Here is a 26419-nt window from a genome sequence, read left to right as displayed (position 1 = left end):
TGGCTTCAGTGAAGAGAGTAGGAGATTTACATGCATTCTCTGTTGACGACTCGTGCCTTCAGTTTGGTCCTGCTGCCTCAAGCGTAACATTGAGGCCCAGACCAGGCTACGTGCCCAAAGTTCCCACTACTCCTTTCAGAGACCAAGTGGTGAGCTTGCAAGCGCTGCCTCCGGAGGACGCAGACCCAACCATGGCTTTGTTGTGCCCCGTACGCGCACTGCGACTCTACGTGGATCGCACGCAAAGCCTCAGGACCTCAGACCAGCTCTTTGTTTGTTATGGTGGCCAGCAGAAAGGGAAAGCTGTCACTAAGCAGAGGATGTCTCATTGGATAGTTGATACTATCACCCTGGCTTATAATCTTCAGGGTATTCCTTGCCCCTTTAATTTGAGAGCACACTCCACACGGAGTGTTGCCTCATCTTGGGCTCTAGCTCGTGGTTCCTCGCTAACAGACATCTGTAGAGCTGCTGGTTGGGCGACACCTAATACGTTCATTAGATTTTACAGTGTTCGTATCGAGCCTGTATCCTCTCGTGTTCTTTCCTCACAAGGGGGAGCACGGAGAGCAGTCTCGCAGGTCGGCTTGCAGCCTCCAACTGATGCTTCATAACTGTGTCAGGCCTTCAGAACAAAAATGCGTAATGGTTTGAATTGTTCTTCCTCCGCTGCCTTGGCAGCCTTTGTTGCGGAGCATTGGCTGTCAGCCTTCACTAGCTGCATCCTCGCGAACCTACGTGTTGGCTCGGGCTCCACATTGTGTCCCACCGGGTTCCTTTGTGAGTATTTTTCCGTGGGGTTAATCCTACCAGCCCACGTTTCCCTTAGCAGAGCACTGCTTTGCTTACACAGCCACGGCTGTCTTTATTCTTATCGTCCACCATTAGCCCTTAAGAGGGGCGGTGGCTTCCGCAGCGTTCCTATCCCGCTCAGGTAGGGCGCTTCCCAGTCGCTGGCACTTCTGTGGGTTAAAGGAACATCTAGTGCCCGGCCTTTCTGCCCTATCTTATTTCTCCATGTCCCTGAGGGGATTTTGGAGGATTCTCTGCAGACACTGGAAGAGGTCAGCCCCTAGTGGCGTTTTGGTAGGGATTCCCAATTCGTCGGTCACGACGTGACGTCGTAGTGACCGACTGAAAGGGAACGTCTCGGTTACGGATGTAACCCTCGTTCCCTGAAGGAGGGAACGGAGACGTCACGTCCCGTCGCCACAGGTGCTGCCACCTGCTGTTACGGCCGGTCACACTTTCCGGCTTTCTCAGCGAAAAAGAAGCTAATTTCCCTATTTGCACCTGCTGCTTATATACGCACCTGGCGGGGCGGCGCCAGCATTATGCAAATATCTCAATGCCAAGTTCATTGGCGTTTTAGTAGTATTCGAAGCAGATTGGTCCTCTAAGCGAGTTCCCAATTCGTCGGTCACGACGTGACGTCTCCGTTCCCTCCTTCAGGGAACGAGGGTTACATCCGTAACCGAGACGTTTTCATTCCTTGTCACAAACGTATCCATTGTTAACTTTTATACCCGCTACTGCCTATAACGCCTCTCCACATTAAAATTTTTGTTCCACTTCAATTCTGACATTAATTCATTCTTGTAGACTATGGTTCCGCGTGACATTTTCTTCACAGTCTGATGTTGTTTTAAGTTAGGCTTATATTTAAATGTATCATTTTGAGTGTATGGTCAATGATTAAGAGAATTAATAGAGATGGGCACAAAAATGACCAAATTTCCTCCCATTTGTCACACCCCACTTGTTCCTATTCCCCACCAGTGGGGCCCGCCCCACACTTTGAGAAACGCTGCTGTAAACCGTTGAGGTTCACTAAAGTCCACAATATGGAAGATAATCATGAAATCTTTTTCTCAAAAAACTTAAATTATTTTCAACTGAAGAAAGAAAGACATAAACATTTTGGATGCCATGAGAGTAAATTATCAAGATTTTTTATAAAAGTGGAGTAATCTTGCCTTGACTTATCTTAACATATATTAGTGCCATTGTTTTGTCTCAAGATGCACACCAGTAATATTTTTTTTAAGGTATGTTTGTAAAAACTACTTATATGTCCTAATATAACTAAGGCCTATTCCTAGAATGATCTAAACCAGTCTGGGAAACTGACCCTAAATATCCTATAGTTATAGAAAAAGTTAACAATCTAAGAGGACAGTACAATTTGCAATATTACTTACAGAATGGAATACTATATGTATTACATATTTAATATTTTTTATGTGAAGCTGCTTTGAAACTGTCATGTTGAATTGAACTGAATTAATTTGTCACACCAAAAACTGCAAAAACACATAAATATGTGGACAGCAATGTAAACCCTTTCATCCAAAACACAAATGGACAAATGCAAACAAGTGCTCAAAAACAAAGATGCAAACAACATCACATCAGCACATGCACATTTGCTCAGACAAAATTAACACCTCTTGTGTAATGTGTGCCAGACTTAAAAAAGTGCCTTGGTATGCACTCACATTTCTGTGGATTTTATCCTCCAAGTCCTGGTTGATCCGTTGCAATGCTGAGTAACTGCTCTGTATTCTATAAGACACACAATAACAAAGTTTCTTTTATTCCAGCACTCACACGAAGGTCTTAAATGCTTTACCTAGTAAATTCCATTTTTTATAATCTTTTGCTAAATATTTTACCAGCTCACCTATCCATCATTTTCAACAATATATTACAGTATCTCTTACAATCTCGATTCATTACTTTTATTTTTATTTTAGGAGACCCAACACATGCACAAGTAAGAACTGTGGGATTGATTTATTATGCAGTTGCTTTCTCTAGTGAAACCATATCTAGGCTTCAAATTTCATACCACTCAACAAAATAATATGCAAGAATTAGTGTTTGTTTTATGTTGATCAAAGTATTTTGAAAATAAGCCAGAAGTGCTTGGAAGTTCTGCATTTCCCTGTGGATAGCGAAAGTTGTTAGTCATGCATGCTTTTTTGGTCAATATTACCAACAAAAATTTCCACACTGGAAAAGAAGTTTGTGACTGTTCTTGAATATTTTTTTCAGCTGAGAAATAAATGACAAGGAGTATTAGGTTGAAGCTGCCCTAGCCTAGCTAGGAATTTAAGGAATTATTAAGATTAACTATGGAATAACTTTAATTTATCTAAAACTTGCAAGCAAACACAAAACAAAGGGGTCTTTGGTAATTTTATGAAAATGATAATGTGGTAATTCAATTCTAGCTAGGTCTCTCAGAATGGTTTGGGGAAAGTAACGAAATTGATAATCTCTGATTTTGCCATTTAAATCTGTAAATTTTAATCTTTTATGATTTAGTAAAATGTAAAACAATTAAGCAGAAGTTCACAATAAAAAAATGACTATTAATGATTCTGCACTTTCTAGGTAATTGATCTAATGTAAGTAAACTGTTTTGTACAAAAGGTCACATTCCTTTGGCTCCGTACTGTGTGAAACATTCTCAAATCATGCTGAGATCCTGTTATGAAAGCAAAAGGGAATTATTACAAATATTAAAAAAACTAGGATGTACTGACATTGTTTTTATTCCAGCCGAACATATATTTATTAAATTATAATTATTGAGTTCTAAAGAAAGATATAGAACTTTACAGGTTAGGTACTTTATAATGGTGGGTAAATGATCCCAAAATGTTTAGCTTTGCATACACTACTGCTTTATGTTAAAAAAAAGATGTCTGTATACTGGTCCTGTTTGATTAACAGTTTATTTAACTATACTTAAGGTGAATGGAATGCCTTGCTGTTTTCAGGCCAAATGCAACTATGCACAAGCTTCTTTACCGGCGTAGTTTTTCAGTAAACTTGTCAAGCTCCTCCTGAGCCCGTCGCAGCTCAGTCTCCAGGTACTGCCTCGTAGAGTCAAACTCACGTTCTAAAAGCTCCAGCTTATGAGTGGTATAGGAGAGACGCTTCCGCAGGTCCTCCTTCTGTTCCTGCAGAGAGCTGCATACAGACATGGACGTAATTACTTTCACTTCATATTACAGTATATGACCAAGAAAATGAAAACATTTCTTGATTCTTTTCAACACATAATCTGACAGAAATACAAAATCAATATAGGGAATCTAGAAATGGAAATGGAATTTTTTCCTATTCAACTAGCCATTTCAGTGAGATCTCACAAATTTCATATCATTTTAAATATGTCAACCCCCTTGATGCACAAGCTATGCAAACCCATTCTAATGGGTTTCCTGGAGAGGGTTTAGATTTATCCAGGACTAGACCTTATTTATATTAGGTCATTTAAGAAGTTTTTACCAACAAACTTTACAAAAAACCCTACAGGTGCGCATCTTAAGACAAAACAATGTCACCGATGTATGTTAAAATTAAACAGGAGAAGGTGTTTTTAAATTAAAGCTATGGTCTACGATTTCAAAGATTGTTCATTATTAATAAACTCGTTTAGATGCTGGTTATGGTTCTACAGTAAAATCCTAACAATATGAAGAGAAAAAAGAATTTTAGAAATCCATTCAGTCTATTGGGTGTACGGCGGGAGATAAATTGACCAATGTAAACTGTCCGGCCGGACAGCTTACATTGGTTAACTGCTCTCATCAAATCCCCGTACACTTGAAAATCCACCTCGCGATCGCGTCTCCACCCCATCGCTCACCACCCCGCCCCTCTCGTGCCTGCGACATGACATTTGTGTCAGTGTATGTTAGCTAGCGAAGCAGCAACATCTCACTAATGGAAAAAAACTAACCGACAGCAGCAAGCTTCTTGTCCCTACAGTAACGGTTAGAAGAAAAGGGAAGTCTGTAGAGGAAAGAGCAGAGGTAAAAAAAGTGTGAAAAACGCCGGACTCTAAGTAGAATCAATAAAGGGTCCGCAATTGACCGTTGGAGGAAGCTTCAGGGAGATTTGGGGCTGAAAACCGACGCAGACACGGCGGACTTTTTGTTGAACAGGTACGCATCTATTTATAATTTTATTGTGTGAGGTTACATAAATATATTTTTATCAGTCTGACAACATGCTGCCGGTCGGCAGTGGAATGTTAGCCGTTTAGCATCGCGTATCACGGGTCAAAGTAATTATATTTTCAAAGATTGTGTGCGGTGTTACATAAATCTTTTTATCAGTCTGGTAACAACATGCTCATGCTGCCGGTCGGCATTGGAATGTTAGCCGTTTAGCATCGCGTATCACGGGTCAAAGTAATTATATTTACAAAGATTGTGTGCTGTGTTACATAAATCTTTTTATCAGTCTGGTAACAACATGCTCATGCTGCCGGTCGGCATTGGAATGTTAGCCGTTTAGCATCGCGTATCACGGGTCAAAGTACTTATACAACCCCAAAAAGTTGGGACACTGTAGAAATTGTGAGTAAAAAAGGAATGGAATAATTTACAAATCTCATAAACTTATATTTTATTAATAGTAGAATATAGATAACATATCAAATGTTGAAAGTAAGATATTTTGAAATGTCATGCCAAATATTGGCTCATTTTGGATTTCATGAGAGCTACACATTCCAAATAAAGTTGGGACAGGTAGCAATAAGAGGCCAGAAAAGTTAAATGTACATTTAAGGAACAGTTGAAAGACCAATTTGCAACTTATTAGGTCAATTGGCAACATGATTGAGTATAAAAAGAGCCTTTCAGAGTGGCAGTGTCTGTCAGAGGTCAAGATGGGCAGAGAATCACCAATTCCCCCAATGCTGCAGCGAAAAATAGTTTTCTGAGTTTCTCAGAGAAAAATTGCAAAGAGATTGAAGTTATCATCATCTACAGTGCATAATACCATTCAAAGATTCAGAGAATCTGGAACAATCTCTGTGCGTAAGGGTCAAGACCGGAAAACCATACCGGATGCCGGTGATCTTCGGGCCCTAAGACAGCGCTGCATCACATACAGGAATGCTACTGTAATGGAAATCATAACATGGGCTCAGGAATACTTCCAGAAAACATTGTCAGTGAACACAATCCACCGTGCCATTCACCGTTGCCAACTAAAACTCTATAGGTCAAAAAAGAAGCCATATCTAAACATGATCCAGAAGCACAGGCGTTTTCCCTGGGCAAGTCTCATTTAAAATGGACTTTGGCAAAGTGGAAAACTGTTCTGTGGTCCAACGAATCAAAATTTGAAGTTCTTTTTGAAAAACTGGGATGCCATTTCATCCGGACTAAAGAGGACAATGTCAACCCAAGTTGTTATTAGCGCTCAGTTCAGAAGCCTGAATCTCTGATGGTTTGGGGTTGCATGAGTGCGTGTGGCATGGGCAGCTTACACATCTGGAAAGGCACCATCAATGCAGAAAGGTTTATCCAAGTTCTAGATACATATGATCCCATTCAGACGTCGTCTCTTTCAGGGAAGACCTTGCATTTTCCAACATGACAATGCCAGACCACATACTGCATCAATTACAACATCAAGACTGCATAGAAGAAGGATCTGAGTACTGAAATGGCCAGCCTGCAGTCCAGATCTTTCATCCATAGAAAACATTTGGTGCATCATAAAAAGGAAGATGCGACAAAGAAGACCTAAGACAGTTGAGCAACTAGAAGTCTGTATTAGACAAGAATAGGACAACATTCCTATTCCTAAACATTGGTCCTCCTCCAGCTGTTCCTTATATGTACATTTAACTTTTCTGGCCTCTTATTGCTACCTGTCCCAACTTTTTTTGGAATGTGTAGCTCTCATGAAATCCAAAATGAGCCAATATTTGGCATGACATTTCAAAATGTATAACTTTCAACATTTAATTTGTTATCTATATTGTACTGTGAATAAAATATAAGTTTATGAGATTTGTAAATTATTCCATTCCTTTTTTACTCACAATTTCTACTGTGTCCCAACTTTTTCTGTTTTGGGGTTGTATTTACAAAGATTGTGTGTGGTGTTACATAAATCTTTTTATCAGTCTGGTAACAACATGCTCATGCTGCCGGTCGGCATTGAAGCCGTTTAGCATCGGGTATCACGGGTCAAAGTAATTATATTTACAAAGATTGTGTGTGGTGTTACATACATCTTTTTATCAGTCTGGCAACAACATGCTCATGCTGCCGGTCGGCTTTGGAATGTTAGCCGTTTAGCATCGCGTATCACGGGTCAAAGTAATTATATTTACAAAGTCATTCCTTGAAGCTCAGGAGGGGAAACTTATGCCAAACGTTGTTGTGAATGTAAATAACGTCAATTGCAATCATAATTGTAATTGTTCATTCCTCCAAGCTTTATGTGTTTACCGCTCGGTGTTTACTACCAGTGATCAAAGCTTGAATGAGTGACGTTGTTCAGTTCGTTTCCCGGTGGGAGGGATCAGGTAGCACAGAGGGGCGGGATGAGTTTTTTAAAACTTACTTAACCGCCTCAGGCTTTCTCAACCGATTTTCAACATCGTAGACTACAGCTTTAAGCTGAAACATGCATTTTAGGTTTTGTATTAATACATCTGTTTAACATGCATGGGTCATTTGTTTAAAGTCCATCATATTTGTGTGTTTCATATACAAAATCATGAGTGCACTGGGTTTGTTACATGCCAGATGTGTTTGTTTGTTTGTTTGTTTGTGTGTGTGTGTGTGTGTGTGTGTGTGTGTGTGTGTGTGTGTGTGTGTCCGTGTGATGGGGGTGTTTACATGCATATATTTATTGTTTAAATAACCATTTTCACATTTACACCAACGCATTTATCTAAATTTGAAATATGTGTATTTGTCACTCACACATAATATACATATTATAACCAAAGACACTGAAATTAAACAGTAGTGAATTGTGCTGAATGTAACTAAATAAAATAAAATAAAACGTACAAATAAAAAAAATCATACAGATACAGCACAATCTTAAATTGCCATCTCAGTGTGTGTCCCTTGCACACAGACCTGCTGCACTGGGAACACCACCTCCTGACTGTTTTTTTAATACATTTTCTTCTTGGCCAGTGATATCAAACTCAGTTCCTGGAGGACCACAGAGTTTAGCTCCAACCAGCTAGTAATCTAGCGCTCCTGAAGACCTTGGCTGTGTTTGAAATTGCAAACTGTGACAGTAGGTAGATGAAGTTCCTACTCATTAACCTTTAAAACAGTAGGTACTTTTCAGTATGCACATGGATAGTATGAATGAATTCAGACGTACTACATCTGCCATGTTGATACACCACATGACATACGTCATCATAACAACAAGTTAGTCGTTAACTGTAATGACGTTAAACTTGCGCCATTTAACCACAAGGAACAGCTGTTTAAAATATATGTATTTGCATTTGAATAGAGCCGCCTTGCCGCTTTTTGAATTTTTTTTATAAAACACTACCCCTCCTTCTTCTTCTTCATTGCATAACTCCTCTCTGGTGGGTTCACGGGATAGTAAAGGGTCCATCAAATGAACACTTTGAGATGTAGCCGGAAGTAGTAGTATAGGTCTTCCTAGTAGTAGTAGGGTACTTTTCGCCTACTGTTGGAATACTATAAATTCAAACATACTACTCACCTCACCTACTGCTTTTTGTCTGCTATATAGTATGAAAGTAGGCGGTTTCGGGCGCAGCACTTGATTAGCTGAATCGTGTGTGTTTAATTACTTATGAGTTTGACATCCCTGGGTTGTGTTTTCCAAAAGCATTGCAAGCTAAAACGTACAAAAGTCATCTTAGACTCTCAGGCTGTTTTCCAAAAGCATTGTAACTTAAGCCTGCGCACTGCTGATCACAAGCCTTGTGCTTAATTTTTATCTTGTACCTCTCTCAACATCACAACAGCGTCATGAATGGGCTAATGAAACAGGCTAAATGCGCTTTGTTTTTTTCGCATTTCAAGTAGCCTACCATCAGCACCTAAACAGGCTATGGAAACTGATAACTATACACAAACAGATCTATTAATAAAAAACAAGAAAAACTACAACATACCTACACAACCCCTTCTGTACTCTTACAAGTCTTGCCTCAAAATGCTTTCTAAGAGAAGACGTTCACAGCTTCCGGCTATCAACGGCAAAACTTTATGCAACTCCTGCAACGCTGGCTCCACCTAGGCTATGAGAAGCATCAACAAGACAAGGTTGCGCACTGTCACAGTGGTGGTGATGTGATGGGTCAAATGTCATATGTTGTGCGTGTAATGGTAATTTAGACATACAAATATTGCACACATTTTCATTCCTGCTACTACCCGCCCAAGTAAATTATCCGCCTCACTACCCATGACACTTTTACGTGCCTGCCTCGCTACCTGTCACACTTTTACGTGCCTGCCTCGCTACCTGTCAAACTTTTTACGTGCCTGCCTCGCTAACCGACACACTTTTAGGTGCCTGCCTCGCTACCTGTCACAGTTTTGCATGCCTGCCTTGCTACTTGTCAGTCTTACGTGCCAGGGGCGGTTCTAGGTTTTTTATTCTAAGAGGGGCTTAGCCCTCAGTGATGATGTAAAGAGAGCATTGTGATGCCTTTTTGCAAATTGAGTATTATTTTATTAATAAATTCATGTAGGCTACATACATTACTTTTCAATATAGTTCCAAGCCCTTATGATTTTTGATTTAACCTAATAAACAAACTATTGAACAAATATAAAGGTAAAAATATTATTTATTATTGTGTATCTTGAATTAAAGTTTATGTATACTATATGTATATTTAAAGTTTACTGAATACTAACAATTTATATTAGAATTTATATTTATACAAGTCAGACTGTACTTTTTGTTATACATTATGAATCAGTTTTAATGTAACCGGATTCATAAACGTACTAACAACAACATGCACTGATTCTAAATATGACTGTAATAAATCATACATGAGCTCTTTAGTTCCTAAACGGTAAATGAAAAGCTGTTATGTTTTAAAACAACATAAGGGTGAGTAAATAATGGAATGATGTTTATTTTAGGGGCTAATAAGCTTTATCATGACTATGAAACTGCTACAATCACTAATCATCCCCAACCTGTCTCTGACACCTTCAGTCTCTCTATAGCTCTCTTCACTCTCCACCTTGTTTGTTCTCCTTTCCGAAATTTATAAAACAATATATATTCAACTATAAAAGGTAACAAGTCACTGAATGTTGTTTATAGTCTATCATATTTGTGTGTTTCATATACAAAATCGTGAGTGCACTGGGTTTGTTACATGCCAGATGTGTTTGTTTGTTTGTTTGTGTGTCCGTGTGATGGGGGTGTTTACAGAAATTTTGTGGTTTAAACTCAAAATGACACATCATCATATTATTCACAGCTAGTATAACTGTTAACTAGAAAAGGCAAAAATATAGACCTTGTATTGCTAAAGTGTCATGACGGTAAACTAACAACACCACGGCTTTATTTTGCAAAGCAATTTTGAATTATAAACGGGGGATAAGTAATACTAGCTCAATCAAAACGGCAAATATTATTATATATTTTGCAGACATGTCTGCACTCATACCATGGATTAAAGTTTTCCGTCGCTAGACGGATTTCCGTCAATTGCAAAATGATTAAATTCACTTTTCATAAAGACATCGTGTATTCACCTTATTTAAGTGGGATGTGATCAAAGCCTGGAGTGGAGCCAAATCACGTTCCTCTCTCCACTGTAAGCGTTCTGTGATCACTACGCACAGGATCCACTCCGGGTTTTCTGACTGTATCACGTTAAGCTGAGGTAAAACTTTATTTCAGCTAGGATGGACAAACTGATAATGCAGGAAGGCTCCGATGTTTTGGAAATCGATAAAGGTGCAAAAAACCAATGGAGATTGACTTGGCTTAGCGAAAAAAACAGCAGGTGACTTGCGTGTCTTTGCACAGTATGACTAGTGCACCTGTATTTTGGGGGTAAATGATTTCTCCCGTACGTGATCACCCACGTCCCGTTTTTGACTGCTATGTTGATCTAACCAGTGGCTGATACAACGGGTTTGTTAAACTCGTGGGTAAACTTCATGTGGTGCCACAAGAACTAAAAAGCAGATGACATCCAAATCCCGTGAGAGCAATTCGAGGAATCATAAGAGGAGACTGCTTCCGAAATGCTCTCGCGGCACTTCGATGTCATCCACCGGTTGGTTCTTGCGTGTGGTCACAAAAACGTAACATTTGTACATATATTTAAGCACCGCATGTCAGGATCCGTCAAAATCATGTGTTTAATGTGTTCGGGGTCCTGGCAGTACCATGTTCTATGTGGGAAATGTGTGGTTTTAGTATTGAATTATTCTGACTACGCATTTCCCGGGTCTCGTCACTTTTGCTATTGCTATTTTCCCGGCGTGAGAAATAACTCTTGCGCCAGGCGCAAATCAATAAGGGGTTGGTCTGAAGTAGGTTCATTATTCATAGGTGTGGTTTGGGCGTAACGTCAAATAAACCAATCAGAACGCTATCCAACATTCCCTTTAAACGCAAGGGCGCAAGTTCCATGGCGGGTTGCTATTATTATGACGGATTTACCAGGCGTACGCCAGGAGCGGTTTACAGCCGAGGAGACCGACGTTCTTGTAAGATCAGTCAAAGACAAAAGAAGTTGTTTTGTATGGGGATAGGAGAAACCCGCCCAAATCAGCATAGGTTGAACAGGCGTTGGAGGAAATAGCCTCATCAGCTGGCATCCCCATCGTTGCGCCAAGCGCTACAATGATGTCAGGAGACGGGGAATCCCAAGCTTGCCAGCATAAATCGGGCACGCCGTGTAACGGGAGGTGGATCTGCCTACACATGACCTGACGCCAATAGAGGACATCGCTGCGTCCACCCTCACCGCTGAAAGGGTTTGGGGGCTTTGAAATCGGACCCAAGAAACGCAAGCAAGGTCCAACCCCAAAGTACTCTTACAAATCAAGTTCATATACATTAAGGTTTCTTATGAAAACATTTAAATTATTATTTACATAAAATAAACATAATACAGCCACACAACAAACTTATGAAAATATTTTAATCGTTATTTGCATGAGAATTTTTTGACGCAGCCACACAATAAATAAAAACTATCACCACAATGCTCACCACTATGATTCCCCTTATCTCGTGTATTAATATTTTTTAGTGTAACAATTTATGATTTGCAAAAATAACTGTTGCATCTGTGTAGATTAGATAAGCAAAGTGTGTGCGCGTTGTGCACGCTATACATTATGGTCAAGCATGCGCCCTTAAAATAGCATAATGAACAACGCGCAACGCGCCACTGACTTTAAACTTTTTTTTCTGGTCAGTGGCGCAATTGTTTTTTGAAACTGCAAAATAGCATCAGGGATGGTTTGCGCCGGAACACGCCCAGGGAGCGCAAGTTCATTCCCTAGTTTGCCGACGTGCGTCTGTGGAGTGAAAAACCCGCTGTTCGCCGGTGCAAAATACGAATGATACATGCATTTCCCCGTCTTGTTTTGCCCCCTCGTGGGTTTTGTTTTCCCGTTTGTACAAATAAACCATTAATTTGTCACGTCCGCACTTGGGTTCATTTCTTGTCCATATACCCTCACATTACGCACGAGCCAACAAGTACCCAGCGGACATGAACACCCGTCTTGCACGGAGAGGTCGGAGTGTGAACCGGGTCCTATATGGTACGATCCACTCGTGTATGGACCCGGGATTAACTCCAGGCGGAACCCGACCAGAACCGCCCCTTCCACTTTCAGCCATTCCTGAAGGACGAATTTTGGGAATGTTGGGGCTCGGCGACTGTTTCCTCCAGCTCCAGAATGCTCCTCCCCACCTGTGTCCCTTCGGGGAAAGCGAGAGAGGAGGATCTCCTGGGAGTCTTTGTCCGGGGGGTCCTCCTCGGATCTGATGGCTCCTCATCCACTCTCTGCCCCACGGCCTCGGGGAAAAAAGAAAAAGAGGGGAATCCTTGACCAGCAGCAACCACAGCGCCCAGAGCCGTCGACGCAGCTGCCGCAGCGCCCAGAGCCGTCGACGCAGCCGCCGCAGCGCCCAGAGCCGTCGACGCAGCCGCCGCAGCGCCCAGAGCCGTCGTCGCAGCCGCCGCAGCGCCCAGAGCCGTCGACACAGCGCCCAGAGCCGTCGACGCAGCCGCAGCAGCGCCCAGAGCCGTCGATGCAGCCGCCGCAGCGCCCAGAGTCGTCGACGCAGCCAGCGCAGCCCCAGCCGTGTGCGCAGCCCCAGCCAGGTTTGCACCTTCCTGTCATGCCCCTCCCAGGACTCACCCAAAGCCTCCCAGACCCCCACGGACTCCATAAACACCTTCCCACCCTGGACCACCACCTTTGAACTCTGTTGTTCCCCCACCCCCCTCCCTTGTTTATTATTTTTGTTATCCCACCCTAACCCTTTTGTAATTTTGTCTTGTTTGCCCTTAATGTTATTGTCACGGTGGGTAAATACACTGCTCTCTCTGTGTCTTGTGTATGGTGTTTACTCACCTGTGATGTCATGTGCTCGTTATCCCGATTCCCTTCACCTGTGTTGATTGTCTCACTCCAGCTGCTCATCATTACAGACTCTCCATATAAACTCACTCTGCTCTCTGTTCCTCGTCAGATCCTCACTCTTTGTTTGGCCTCCGTGTCTCTCTGGATTGTTTGTATAGCGTATGTGGATTGTATCGTGTCGTCTTCGTGTTGGATGTTCCGGTCTCTGTTCCTGGGTTTTACTCCACTTCAGACGTACACCACCAACGACCTTCACAACCACTATCACCCGCTTTACCACCGTAGTCCTTCGAGCACCATTACCATCATCCGGACATTGTGTTTGCTTACATCCCTGTGTTTGTCTGCATTTTACAATAAACCTGTGTTATTTTTCCTGCATCTGCTTCCAGCGTGTTCTACCGTTACAGTTATTTGTTATGTTTTCTTTGTTGTTCTTTGTCTGTCAGTCGGTCTTGTCCAGAGTTTAGTGTTCCCCCTGAGGGGCGTCTGGTAGCCGCTTCTTAAGGGGGGGGTACTGTCAGGATCCGTCAAAATCATGTGTTTAATTATATCTAGTCTTTGTGTTCGGGGTCCTGGCAGTACCATGTTCTATGTGGGAAATGTGTGGTTTTAGTATTGAATTATTCTGATCACGCATTTCCCGGGTCTCGTCACTTTTTCCCCGATCCCTTACTTGTAATGATTTCCAGGTGTATGTAATTTACTTTGTCCCTATTTATTGTCCTTGTGTTTGCTGTTCTGTGCTCGTGCGTCTTGTTTCATGCCTTGTTGTATCCTGTCGGTTTCTGTATCCATTCTGTGAGTATTTAAGAGTTCTAGTCTTCTTTGTTTTATGTTAAGTTTAGTGTTAGTCTAGTGTTGCATTTCCCCATCTTGTTTTGCCCCCTCGTGAGTTTTGTTTTCCCCTGTTTGTACAAATAAACCATTCATTTGTCACGTCCACACTTGGGTTCATTTCTTGTCCATATATCCTCAAACCGCAGTTTAAAAACAAGTGACTTTAACCCATTCAAACACAAAAAACAGTGCTAAATACGCCCGCTGTTTCTGTGTCAGAGGAGTAGGCAAGTTGCGCATTCGCTTCTCATTGAGCTTGTGAGTATTTTTGGCATTTTATTGGTCTTAAATTCAAATATGCGTCAAAAATCCCGTCTTTGCAAGTATCCTCATATAAACACGACCATTTAGGTCTTAGGAGAAAGTAAACAGCAGAAACATTGCGCATAAAATAACACGTCAATAACACGGCAGCCTCTATTGTAACATAATATTTTGTTGATAAAGGTACAGTCATCCAATTTACACCTGTCACTATGGTTACAGACATCCTGTGCGAATTGTACACGAGTTTGACTCGAGTTACTCGTTCAGGGTTTATATTCATACGTAACGTTACTGTATTAGAGCTGTGACTGTAAGCTGTTGTGTGAACAGAACAGACCCTGGATTATTCGTTTATGTGTACTGAATAATATGATATGAAAAAGTTGTATTTGTTCACATTAGTAAATGCATTATATAACATGAACAAACAATGAAAACCATATAGACCGTTTCAGCAGTAACAACATAAACAAGTGGCTGTCGCAGTCCGCACGTAACTTCCGGTAAACTCTGCTAAGAATAAATAACAACAAAGTTGTTTAAACGTAGTTTATTTATATAACAAGCAAAAAACAACACATGGATTAACTAGGAAACCAAAACATTTGTTATTTTCGACAAGGCATTTGTTCAAGAGATCAGTTTAGCAACTAGTCAGACCATTAAAAAAACGAAACCGGAAGTAAGGTTCGGATCCAGACGTGTATCACGTGTGTACGATGAAACCGTCTACAGAGTATACATGAATATCAGCTGACGTCACTCACTTGTCTTTGGCCATTTTGAGGACCTGAAGTGGTCACAAAAGAACTAGAAGCTATGCCTTTAATATGCTGTGTGCATCAAAATCGCTATTTTTACAACACTAAGAAGGCTCAACACAACATGATATTTTGCTCGAGGTATCACCTGTGTCTCTACACGTGAACTCAAGCATTGAGAACATTGTTTGCAGGGTATATACAGCAATCCCTTAAGTTAAATTTATCTGAAATGCTTGCCAATCTTCATAATTTCGCTAAGCCAAGTCAACCTCCATTGGTCTTTTACACCTTTATCGATCTTCAAAACATCGGAGCCTTCCTGCAATATAAGTTTGACCATGCTAGCTGAAATAAAGTTTTACCTCAGCCTAACGTGATACAGTCAGAAAACCCGGAGTGGATCCGGTGCTTAGTGATTACAGAACTCTTACAGTGGAGAGTGGAACGTGATTTGGCTCCACTCCAGGCTTTGATCACATCACAGAGATGAAAGATCTTTGATTATGTGCCCAGATATGCTAAAGCCCATATTTAAATGCGAAACGCAGATAGAATTTCAATCAGAATAGGACACCTGAAAGTCTGAAAAAATAATACCTAATTTGGAAAAAAATAATACCTCTAAGCCAAATTTAACACTTTTAATGGCCTTAAATTTGACATTTCTGAATCACTTTTTAATACTTTTTAAAACCGCGCGGATACCCTGTGTTTGTGAACACAGAGTTAACTAAAAAGAAGGTTTTGAACAACTGACTTTGGATGATTTGGCGTCCGCTCGCCGCCTTCTTGCCAGTCAAGATGTATCTGTCACCAACCGGGGCGGGCCACTAATGCCCCTCCGGACGGTCCACCTCGAGGAGGTCCCCAAAAGCACCCCAATGACCAAACACGAGAACAAGGAAGTAAGATTAAAACAAACTTTATTTAAATTATTTAAAATGGAACTGGGATGGGGAAAGGGAATTTAAAATGACTCTGCCGTGTTCTATTTTCCTGCAGGGGGGAGAGGGAGACCAGGAGGCAAAGAAGGACGGAGCTCCTTCGTCCTAGGGTAAGTACTGTAATCTCCTGGGGGTTCTAATCCTTGTTTCTCCCTCTTCTTATTTAGGTGAACACGTGGCACCCTCCCCTGATTCCTGAAGGCAGAAAAGAAACACGATAACTTGACGTCGGAATGTGGGGCAACTACTTACTCCTCCGTAGGGTCAACTCCGCGGCTATCCAAGCCGTACTGGGTCTCACTGCTGCTTGTACCCGTGCTTCAAACAGGTAAGTATCACAACAGCTCTTTCAGGTCTATAACTCCTCCTTTCATTCGCCTTCCCACAGGGTACCTGGACGTCGTACCCCAACCCACCGCCGTTGGATTCCCAGCTCGTCTCAGATACCGTCCTACACACACAGAAGACAGGTTAGAGGGGGGGTTTCACTAAATTACCGTGCCTTGCTCCAGGGCAACGACTTTTCCTCGGCTGTCGATAACAGGAATGCCCCTTTCTGTATCAGGTGGTTCCGGGGACGCTGCGGGACTGTACTCCACAAGGCGGACGTGTTTCCAAGGTAAGTATGAATATTACGAGGCACCTTTCGACTGGATCTACCGGACTCCCAGGTAAGTATAACTCTGATTCTCGTATGGCTCTGTGGTTCAATAGGCGTGCGGTTCTGGAACAACAAGACAGCTTGGGTAAGTATAGCTTTAGCTCTGAGTCTAGTATGGCTCTGCGGTTCAATGGCGTGCTGCTCTGGAACAACAAGACAGCTTGGGTAAGTACAGCTTTAGCTCTGAGTCTAGTGTGGCTCTGCAGTTCAATGGCGTGATGTTCTGGAGCAACAAGACAGCTTGGGTAAGTATAGCTTTAGCTCTGAGTCTAGTGTGGCTCTGCGGTTCAATGGCGTGCTGCTCTGGGACAACAAGACAGCTTGGGTAAATATAGCTTTAGCTCCGAGTCTAGTGTGGCTCTGCGGTTCAACGGCGTGATGCTCTGGAACAACAAGACAGTCTCCATTTGTTGCTTGGACACATAGGTGGGGGGGATGGATGAGTAAATTCACAACGATGGTCGTGCTCTAGCAGTTTCACGACCACCTCTCAGTGACAGCTTGACCTGAAAGCGGTATGAGTGACAAGGACACGGCACAACACTGCAAATACTTCAGGTGCACACACGTCAGTAATTCACACACCCACAGCAATCCACACTCTTTAGTGACAGAAAGAAAGGCTCATACCTGTATGCTGGGCAAAAATACTTCACTGGAAGAGAGGCGTTCCAAATACTGTCACAGGTAGGTTGTATAGTTAGCACGAGTCCCCACACCACGGTCCGGCTACTTTGCAATCAATTGGCTCGCCCACCGGCTTCGTTCTCCATGGTGGGGCCACTACAGGACAACACACTCCACACACAGTTTATAATCCATCCATCAATGGCTCAAATGAATGTAAACAATTGCGTGTACTCACGGGTTGATACCATTTATCGGTTCTCTCCTGTGTCTGTCCGTCCTCTCCTTGCGACTCCCCAAGGCCGCTTAACTCTAGAAAATCTCCATTGACATTCGTGTAACACGATGGTCCTCCATAGGCATAGGCACACACTCACTTGTAAACGATGCTTTTTCAACTGCAATTCATCCGCTGCCCAGCCTTATTCAGTAACTCATCTCTCTGTTTTTTTTCTCCTCCACAGATTCTTAATTCAGGTTCCTGATCATTCACTGTGCCACAACAATGCCACTCTGCCAACACACTCACTCCGTCGTCCACCGGGAACAAAGGATCAAAACAACCCTGCTTAGTGCTTGCCATGCTCAATTTATACTTCCTGCTTCCTGTGAACTGTCCAGTCAGCGCTCGCTAACTCATCACACACACCTGCCGCTTGTTTCTTCTGATCTCGGAACCTTTCTTCGCCACACTTTGGTTCCGCCCTTACAGTCACTCGTGACATATCGATCTCCAATTGCGACGTAAGGAGGGAGGAGAGTAAAGATTTATAGCTCCTAAAGCATAGTTCCATAAAAATGCACAGATAATTCGTTGTTTTGTCGCAAGTGAAAAACAATATTGACCTTCTGGTTGAAAAAGGAGCCACATATGAGATTAATTCATTCACATTCGGAAATCGATTATTTACGTCTGGCAGAGATGACGAGCGGACAACATAACAGCCAAAGTCAGTTGTACAAAACCTTTATTTTTAGTAAACTCCGTGTACACAAATAATGTTCTCAGTGCTCGCGTTCATGTGTAGAGATCCAGGTGATACTTCGAGTAAAGTTTCATGTTGTGTTGCGCCTTCTTATGTTGTAAAATAGTGGAAGTTCGGTAGCAGCGGACAGCGGCTGGAAGAACGCTTCAGGGATCGAGTAAGCATCACACCCTAACCAAGACATATTTTTTAAAGTAGCGTTTCTTTTCATGACAGTCGAGATGCGACATGTTGTCTTTCGTAGCCCCTTACTGTATCCGTAAGAATCATAGACAGTAAAAGATAAGAAATCCGTAAATCGTAGCAAGCTAGCCAATGCTTGTCAGTGGTTTGGTGGTACCCGGTAGGTCCTCAAGATGGCAGCATGACGTAAAAGGTCACATGACAGATTTCCGTCTATATAAGCATTCATTAATTCTTGTTTATGTCATTAGAGTAATTGACAGTAGTTCATGGTGCATTTACTAATGTTAACAGTTTCAACTTTGATTTCAAAAAATTATAAGTAAATGCTAAAATTAATACATTTACAATTAATAAATAATTAATAAAAGATTAATTAAAGGTGGTGATATTCATGTTTTCTTTTTATATAGTAAGTAATTTAGCTGTTTCGCCTTAATCTGAAATGCCCTGCAAACTACAGCTACCTATATATGCCACAGGAGACTTCAATATGGAAATAATGGCAAAGAATCTCCCCTTAAAATGCTATTGGTCTCGCCTCCATTGAGTGTTAGTTAAAGGAATATGACTTGTCCTGAAAAAAATTTCAGTCAGAAGAATTTTTTTCACTTTAATCCATGACTCATCCAGGCTAGCAAACAAATAAAAACATTAGTCGAAAATACATTCTGAGCTTCCATGCTGGATATTTTATGAAACAATGATTTTAAGTTTGCAGCTGCCTCTGTGTGACCTGTAGCACAGGTGCTCGCGCTCTCCTCCACTCTGACTTTTCTCCATTGGCGGTTACAATGCATGCGCATAACAGCAAATTTTTTTCATCTAAATGTATTGCATTTTGCATTATTTTAATTATTTTCCTAGAATAAATTGTTTTTACAAATAAATAAAACTTCAGAAAATATATTTGATAGTTTGGTAGAAATATTAAGACAAATTTTAGAGGGGCTAAGATGACAGACAGGGTGGCTGGAGCCCACTTAAAAAGGGTCTATTAGTTATATAGTTATATTTAAAATTAAAATGTTATGATGGCAACCTTTTAAAAGCATGTAACAAATAGTTGTTTTAAGTTCCGTTTCAGTCGATCACTATGACGTCACGTTGTGACCGATGAATTGGGAACCACTTTGCGTAGACCTATCTGCTTCGGGAACTTTCACGAGTTCGCTCTTACATCTAATCTGACTGCGAAAGTAAGCATATTTTTGCGTGCTGTCCTGGGGGAGGACTCTGGATCTGGAGTGAATCTCAAACTCCGAATCCGGGGTATGGAAAGAACCCGGAGAACTCCCTCATCCCAAAGTGGGATAGAACAGATTAGAGTGGCAAGTTGGGGTGGTGGAGGGATGTCGGAAAACAATCTCAAGACTGAGGTCGGTAGGATGTCTGTATATGTAGTGTTTGGCTGATTACCCAATGAGATGCACCTGTGCTGAATTAGTTAATTATCTGATCGTGCTCCTCCTCGAACCTTGTTAATAAAACCTAATTTCACGAATTTGCCCTTACATCTAATCTGATTGCGAAAGTAAGCATATTTTGGTGTGCTGTCCTAGGGGAGAGCTCCGGAGTGAAGCTCGAACTCCGAATCCGGGTATGGCCCGAACCCGGAGATCCCAAAGGATCCCTGCCCGTCGCAGAGCATGGCATTGCTCAGACAACAGATGGGGGGTTTGCCGATGCTGAAAGGTGAGAAGAAAATATTCACAAATTGCTGTAAATTAATTATGATGCGTGTGTGTGTGTGTGTGTGTGTGTGTGTGTGTGCGTGCGTAAGTTCGTGTATATGAGCTATATGATCACATTTTGATCCTTTATGTTATCTATATTGATTCATGATTAAATCAAATCCAGAACGTAGAATTAACGTAAGAATAGAAACGTAAGAATTAACCCCATCTTAATTATTTAATTATTATCACTTGCTTTTATGGTAAATAGTTAATTAATCCATGTTCGATTTGATTATGAACTGAACCCATACGCTGTCACTTTAAGAAGGGGGGAGGTGCATGACGTCAAAAGTATGCGGAAGTCACTCAGACAGCAAGTGCGCTGCGCCACTAATATTAGAAAGAGCTGTTGTGTGATTAACTGAACACATAGATTCAACAAGAAATTGGAGTTATCTTTTCACAAACTGCTAAAGCTACAGAGAAGAGAAGCAAAACAGAGAAGAGATTTTGCTGCGAAGCAAAGAAACAACCAAAGCCAGGCACATGGATTTACAGTTGCCATTTTGTGTTAAATAAGTAACGTTAGCCTTTTTGAGTAAAATCTTATGTAAAATATGGCACTGACTACTCATAAATTAAATATTAAACATTTAGTAATATGTGTAACAATTAAGTAATTTTAAAGAATTGATTAAAAATATATACATTATGAAGAGTCGTATGTTTCCACATGGATGCAGACAAAGGTCTGCTCTACTGTTTGTGTTGTCACTCGCTTCAGGTTGCATAACATTACTTTATGCGTTTACAGTACCATTTCTTTTATTTGTAATAGTGTTGTTATTATAAAAGTACAGGATTGTGTCTTTACTAGGGGGTTACCATGATTTGTACCTTAGAATACAGTTTCTTATAATTTGTTGTGCTAATTACTAGTACATTACCATGTTTTTCACTTTAAAATAATGGTCAAAATTGTAAGTAATTTCTTAAGATTTATGTCTTAAGTCTTAAGTAATTACTTATAAGTTTCCGTGTTTACACTTTAAAATAATGGTCAAGATTTTAAGTAATTTCTTAAGACTTATGTCTTAAGTCCTGATTAATTATAAGTTACAATGATTTTCACTTTAAAATAATGGTCAAGATTTTAAGTAATTTATTAAGAACAGCGTGGTAATACTTAAATAATTACTAATGGGTTACCATGATTTTCTTAAAATTAAGTCAGTCTTCTACACTTATAAACATCAATAAGGAGGGATATATCTAACAGAGGTTGAAAACATGGAATCTGTATTTTGTGAGGTAAGTACATTAGAGATTAAGAGGTTTATTCCTTGGGTTGTTTATGGTTAAATCAATAAGATAGAAAACAGGATAAAAATGCAAAAAAATTAAATGTATATAAGAATTCTAAAATAAGAATTGAATCCTAAAGAGTTACCATATTTTACCCTTTCAGTGATGATAGGTAACATGAGTAATTCAAAGTAATTAAGTAAACATTTTTTTCTGATTGTATTATTTATAGTTACAGCAGTGGTTCTCAAACTGGGGCCCCCAAATTTTAAAACATTTTGTAAAGTACAATATCATAAATTCTGTGTAATTAAACCTCAGAAAATTAAGGCTACTAACCAACAGCACCACACTGTAACACAAAGGGGGCGGCACTCCGAAAAATTTTACAGGATCAGACTTTGTTTATTGGTATGTGACTGTTGATATGTAGTAAATTCATAGTTACTTTCAATAAGTCTTAGTTAATGTATTGTTTACAAGGATTTTTCAACACTGCAGTAGTTAATATGTAACTAGTTGTTACTTACAGTAACCCAAACATAAGTATGCTATTACCTACAGATTAGTTAATCGCTCTTCTTTATTAGTTATCAGTAATGATTTCGGTGTTAATGCAGCACTAATCATTTGTTCTGCATTAGTTCCTGTGTAACTAACTATTAAGTATGGACCATTATTTTAAAGTGTTACCCAATTACCTGCTGCCCCACTGACAGCTAGGGTACATATTTTGACTTTTTTCTAGCAATGTAGGTCCTAAAGGTACGGTAATACCCAAAATTGTATTATTTTTTATTCATGTAAAGGTACCAAACGGAAGCTTAGGGTACAGCCCCAGTGACAGAAAAGGTACAGTTTTGTAGCTATATGGTTTTGTCTGACGTACTGTGACAGTGTTATATTTTAATCTATTTGTGAGTATTGGTGTAGCAGAGGTTTAGGACCGAAGGAGTGTGGCCTCCAAAGTAGTGAGACTTTAAAGTTAAAAGAAACTTGGTTTGGAATTGTTATAATTTCTGTTAAGATTCTAAAATAATTAAATTAACCCAACATAGTGTGGTGGCAGAATTATATCAAACGAGTTCCTAAAGGGACTGAAATTGTTGTGTAGAGAGCCCAACGCACCTTGGCTCTGTGAAGTTTAAAACAAAAACCTGAACCAGTGTGGGTTTGCTCAAGGTATTGCAGCTGTGTTTTAAACTTGATAACTGTTGTTACCCCTGAAGTGCTACAGCTAGATAGACTGTTGTAAAATATAATACCCACTGCGCAAAGTGACGTCGGAATTACGTCTTTTTCATGTAATTTTTGGACGTCCGAATCCGGTCCATAAAAGGGGTTGTTTTGCAACGCCAGGTGACGTCTTTTTTTCGACGTGTTCTGCACGTCTAAAAATGTTGACAACCGTAGGACCGCCGTGTAAGGAAAAGAGACATGAAAAAAGCGAAAAGACATGATTGCCTCTGCACTTCACCCATCCACGGCACCGAAACCTTTCAGACATTTCCTGCCGGCTGTGGGATTCGAACCCCCAATCTCCGTGTTACGAAGTCTCTCTAACCACTCGGCCACGTGGCCATACTTTCAGGTTGTATATAAGGCATTCTTATTGCATTCATATCGTGAACAATTTAATATGACAATATTTTCATGTTAAATTGTTAGTATGGTCATATACTTTTAATATAACGAACTACACATTTAATTACATATTTTTAATGGTACATTTAGATGAATTTTGTACGTAATTCAAGAAAGCAGAAAAAAACAGTACTGTAATAATAATATAGACTATTCGTATGTATTAATCATGTTGGTACAATAATGCTGATATTTGTAAATAAACACATTTTTATAGGCCTAATCATGTAATATAGACATAGACCTGTCATAGACGTCCTAATGACGTCCAAAAATTACCCAGTTTAAACGTCAAATGTTGCCCGTAAATATGACGTCCAAATGACGTCCAAAAAATAACCCAGTTTAAACGTCAAATGTTGCCCGTCAATATGACGTCCAAATAGGGTCATGGTGGGACGTCCAATTAGTGGACCTAGTTTGGATGTCGAATACATGTCCAGAATTGGTCATGGACCGACGGACCCAATATAGACATGATCTGCACGTCTATCCGACGTCCTGTGTTTAGTGGGTACAGTGTGGTGTGTCCGACTTATTGTGACAGTGTTATATTTGAAACTGCTTGTGAGCATTCATGTAGATGAACTTAAGGCCCGACGGACTGTGGCCATGTCTGAAGCAGGAACTTTCAGGTTCAGAGGCCTGACATATTGTGTTGTTTATTCATAAGTGTCCGGCGTACAGGAACTATGAACAACTAGACTAACGAATATCTTAAAGCAACTAGATAACGTGTTGTCATAGTAAGAGTAAGTTGTAAATACCTATTGAATTATTGCACATAATTCAGTAAAACGTTTGAAATGGAAAAGATTATTGTTAAATACATTACCAAGCACGGATCACAGGGAATGTTTGATGGGATAGAGAACTTTGTTGATAAGCCATATGAATGGTCTATCTCTAAGTTTGAAACTTCAAAAATGCCTAAAAATAAAAAAGGAAAGATTGCCAATGCGCTTCAAGCGGTTTTTGCTTCGTACAACGTAATTAGGAAGAGAGTAGATGAGTTAAAAGCTGAAAATGAGCGACTCAGTGTTGAAGTAATTTTTACAAAAAATTACCTGGCCATTGAAACAATATGGAAAGAAGAAAAGGTCAAGATGCAGAATGAGATTGCACTCCTTAGAACTAACAAAGACATGCTTAAATCGTCTGTGGAAAATTTAGCCAACAATTTGGAGGAAGCACATAGGCTACAACTTGTCAATGTATGATAATGAATGGCACAACTTAGAAAAATGCAAGTAAGACATTGTTAGATGTCATGGGGTGGTTTCCCGGACAGGGATTAGACTAGTCCTAGACTTAAACACTTTTAAGAGCTCTCCAAACTGAAAATAACTTGCACTGACATATCTTAAAATACATCAGTGCCCTTTGTTTTACCTCAAAATGCACACAGGTAATGTTTTTAGTAAGGCATGTTTGTTAAAACTAGTTATATTTCCTAATTAAACTAAGGCCTAGTCCTGGATTAAGCTAATCCTGGTCCGGGAAACCGCCCCACAGTGTTTAGTCCAGTTTCAGATATGCCAGATTTGCAGGAAGAAAGTACTGTGGGTTGGGAAAGAGATTCTCGGCCATTCAGTAGTCAGTACTCTACAGGGGTGTGCAGCGGAGTCAGTATTTGTATCTGTATTTGTATCTGTATCAATCTCAAAATTATTTGTATCTGTATTTGTATTCGGATGGAACCAGAAGTGTGCGGGTCTTAAACCGGATGTTTGTCATATTACATGAAAATGGCATTTTAAGTTAATTTTTGCTTTTATTATAATTATAACTTAAAAACTGTAAATATTTATTTAAAAAATATTAAAAAATATTAATCAAAAAGACTAATAACTTGATTCATATTAATAATAGGCATGGAAAACAAACTTCTCATTTTCAAAGCCTCATACAGCTTGTGCCTATGTGCCTTGAACTTGAGAGTGCGTTGACTGTATATCACCTTTAAGCGTTTATTGTGTCTTTCAGCACAGTTACTTATGTGACCCATTCTGTCTAAATGAGTGGGAGGTTTTCAGTAAAAATAAGTAGCCTACATTAATCCATCGTCTAGCGATTTAAATACTCTAGTAGGCTAATTAAACATCTAAAATGATCGTTATTTGTACGTTTTCTGAGAGGGGCACCGTCCTAAATGATTAACCTAATACTACTAAGATGCGTGCCCATACACATGTTTGACATCTTGGTTTCGGTTTAAAAACATGCAGGAATTCGAAAATAAAATGCAGGACTTGCTTGATGTTTTAAGAGTTATTATGAAATATAAAGTTCGGAACTGATTTATGTTAAAAATGTATTAAGATCAACAAGACTCGCGATGACTGACAGATCCGAACGCAACGCACAGACGCGCAAGTAGAAGCACTAACAGAATAGTTCAAAAACATCGGTTTTGACAAGAATTTACAAAAGCATAATAAGCATTACAACAAACTTCCTGAGCTCATTATTATCTATGTCCATACAACGTTTGCGCGAACATTACGAATTGTTTAAAAAAACGTTCTCATCAATCAGATATTCGTTTAAAATTTCAAATAACAGTATGCTCTATTATTTAAAAATCAGTTTTGACTTAGTTCAAAACAAGCAACATGATTTTAAACAATAAGGTAATTAGAAAGATTTAATTAAAATGTTTTAGTTGTTATTTACTTACTTTATTTTTTATGTTAATTGTAATTAATGTCATAGTAATCTTCAGTTTAAATTTTGCTTTTAAAATGTTACATTTTTATATTTGTATCTATTTACTTATTTATTTTATATTCACCTAGATTGACACTGAAGCTTTCTTTAAATTGAAGTAATTGAAAGATCATCTGTGACCGGAGTCACACGGAGACACAGAGTTATTAACAAATATTTTATTATCAGAGTGCAGCATTTTATCAAGGTTTTCTGGCTTTGTGTAATTAAATAAAACGAAAAAAACTAAAAGGGTCATTTTTTACAGCTGGGTTAAAAGAAGTTTGTATAGACCTTTTGCGAGTCGACGTCACAGTTACGTCACGCGCGCATGTGGTGGCAAAAAAACAGTGGAAATGAATGAGACACGAGTGAAACGAACAATATAACTC

The 26419-nt window shown here is 40.0% G+C and overlaps 1 protein-coding gene across 4 annotated transcripts in view; it reads right to left on the bottom strand.

Moving 5' to 3' along the window:
* The window catches only part of LOC135745422 (brain-enriched guanylate kinase-associated protein), a 206637-nt gene that overhangs the window by 64870 nt on the left and 115348 nt on the right, over positions 1-26419 (bottom strand). For 2 of the 4 annotated variants that reach the window (XM_065263719.2, XM_065263721.2), the window contains exons 2-3: positions 3908-3981; positions 2499-2565 (exon numbers count right to left, since the gene is read on the bottom strand). Coding sequence is in view for 1 of the 4 variants with exons in the window: in XM_065263717.2 (XP_065119789.1) it covers positions 2499-2565; positions 3820-3981 (229 nt within the window). In the remaining 3 variants the exon portion in view is untranslated. Of the gene's footprint in view, positions 1-2498; positions 2566-3819; positions 3982-16046; positions 16068-26419 lie in introns of those variants that run through there. The other 2 variants (XM_065263720.2, XM_065263717.2) reach the window with 2 other exon arrangements.

The sequence above is a fragment of the Paramisgurnus dabryanus genome, chromosome 12, assembly GCF_030506205.2.
Source record: "Paramisgurnus dabryanus chromosome 12, PD_genome_1.1, whole genome shotgun sequence".
Classification (NCBI taxonomy): Eukaryota; Metazoa; Chordata; class Actinopteri; order Cypriniformes; family Cobitidae; genus Paramisgurnus; species Paramisgurnus dabryanus.
The sequence above is the reverse complement of the archived record's forward strand: the minus strand, read 5'-3'. Positions and strand labels throughout refer to the sequence as shown.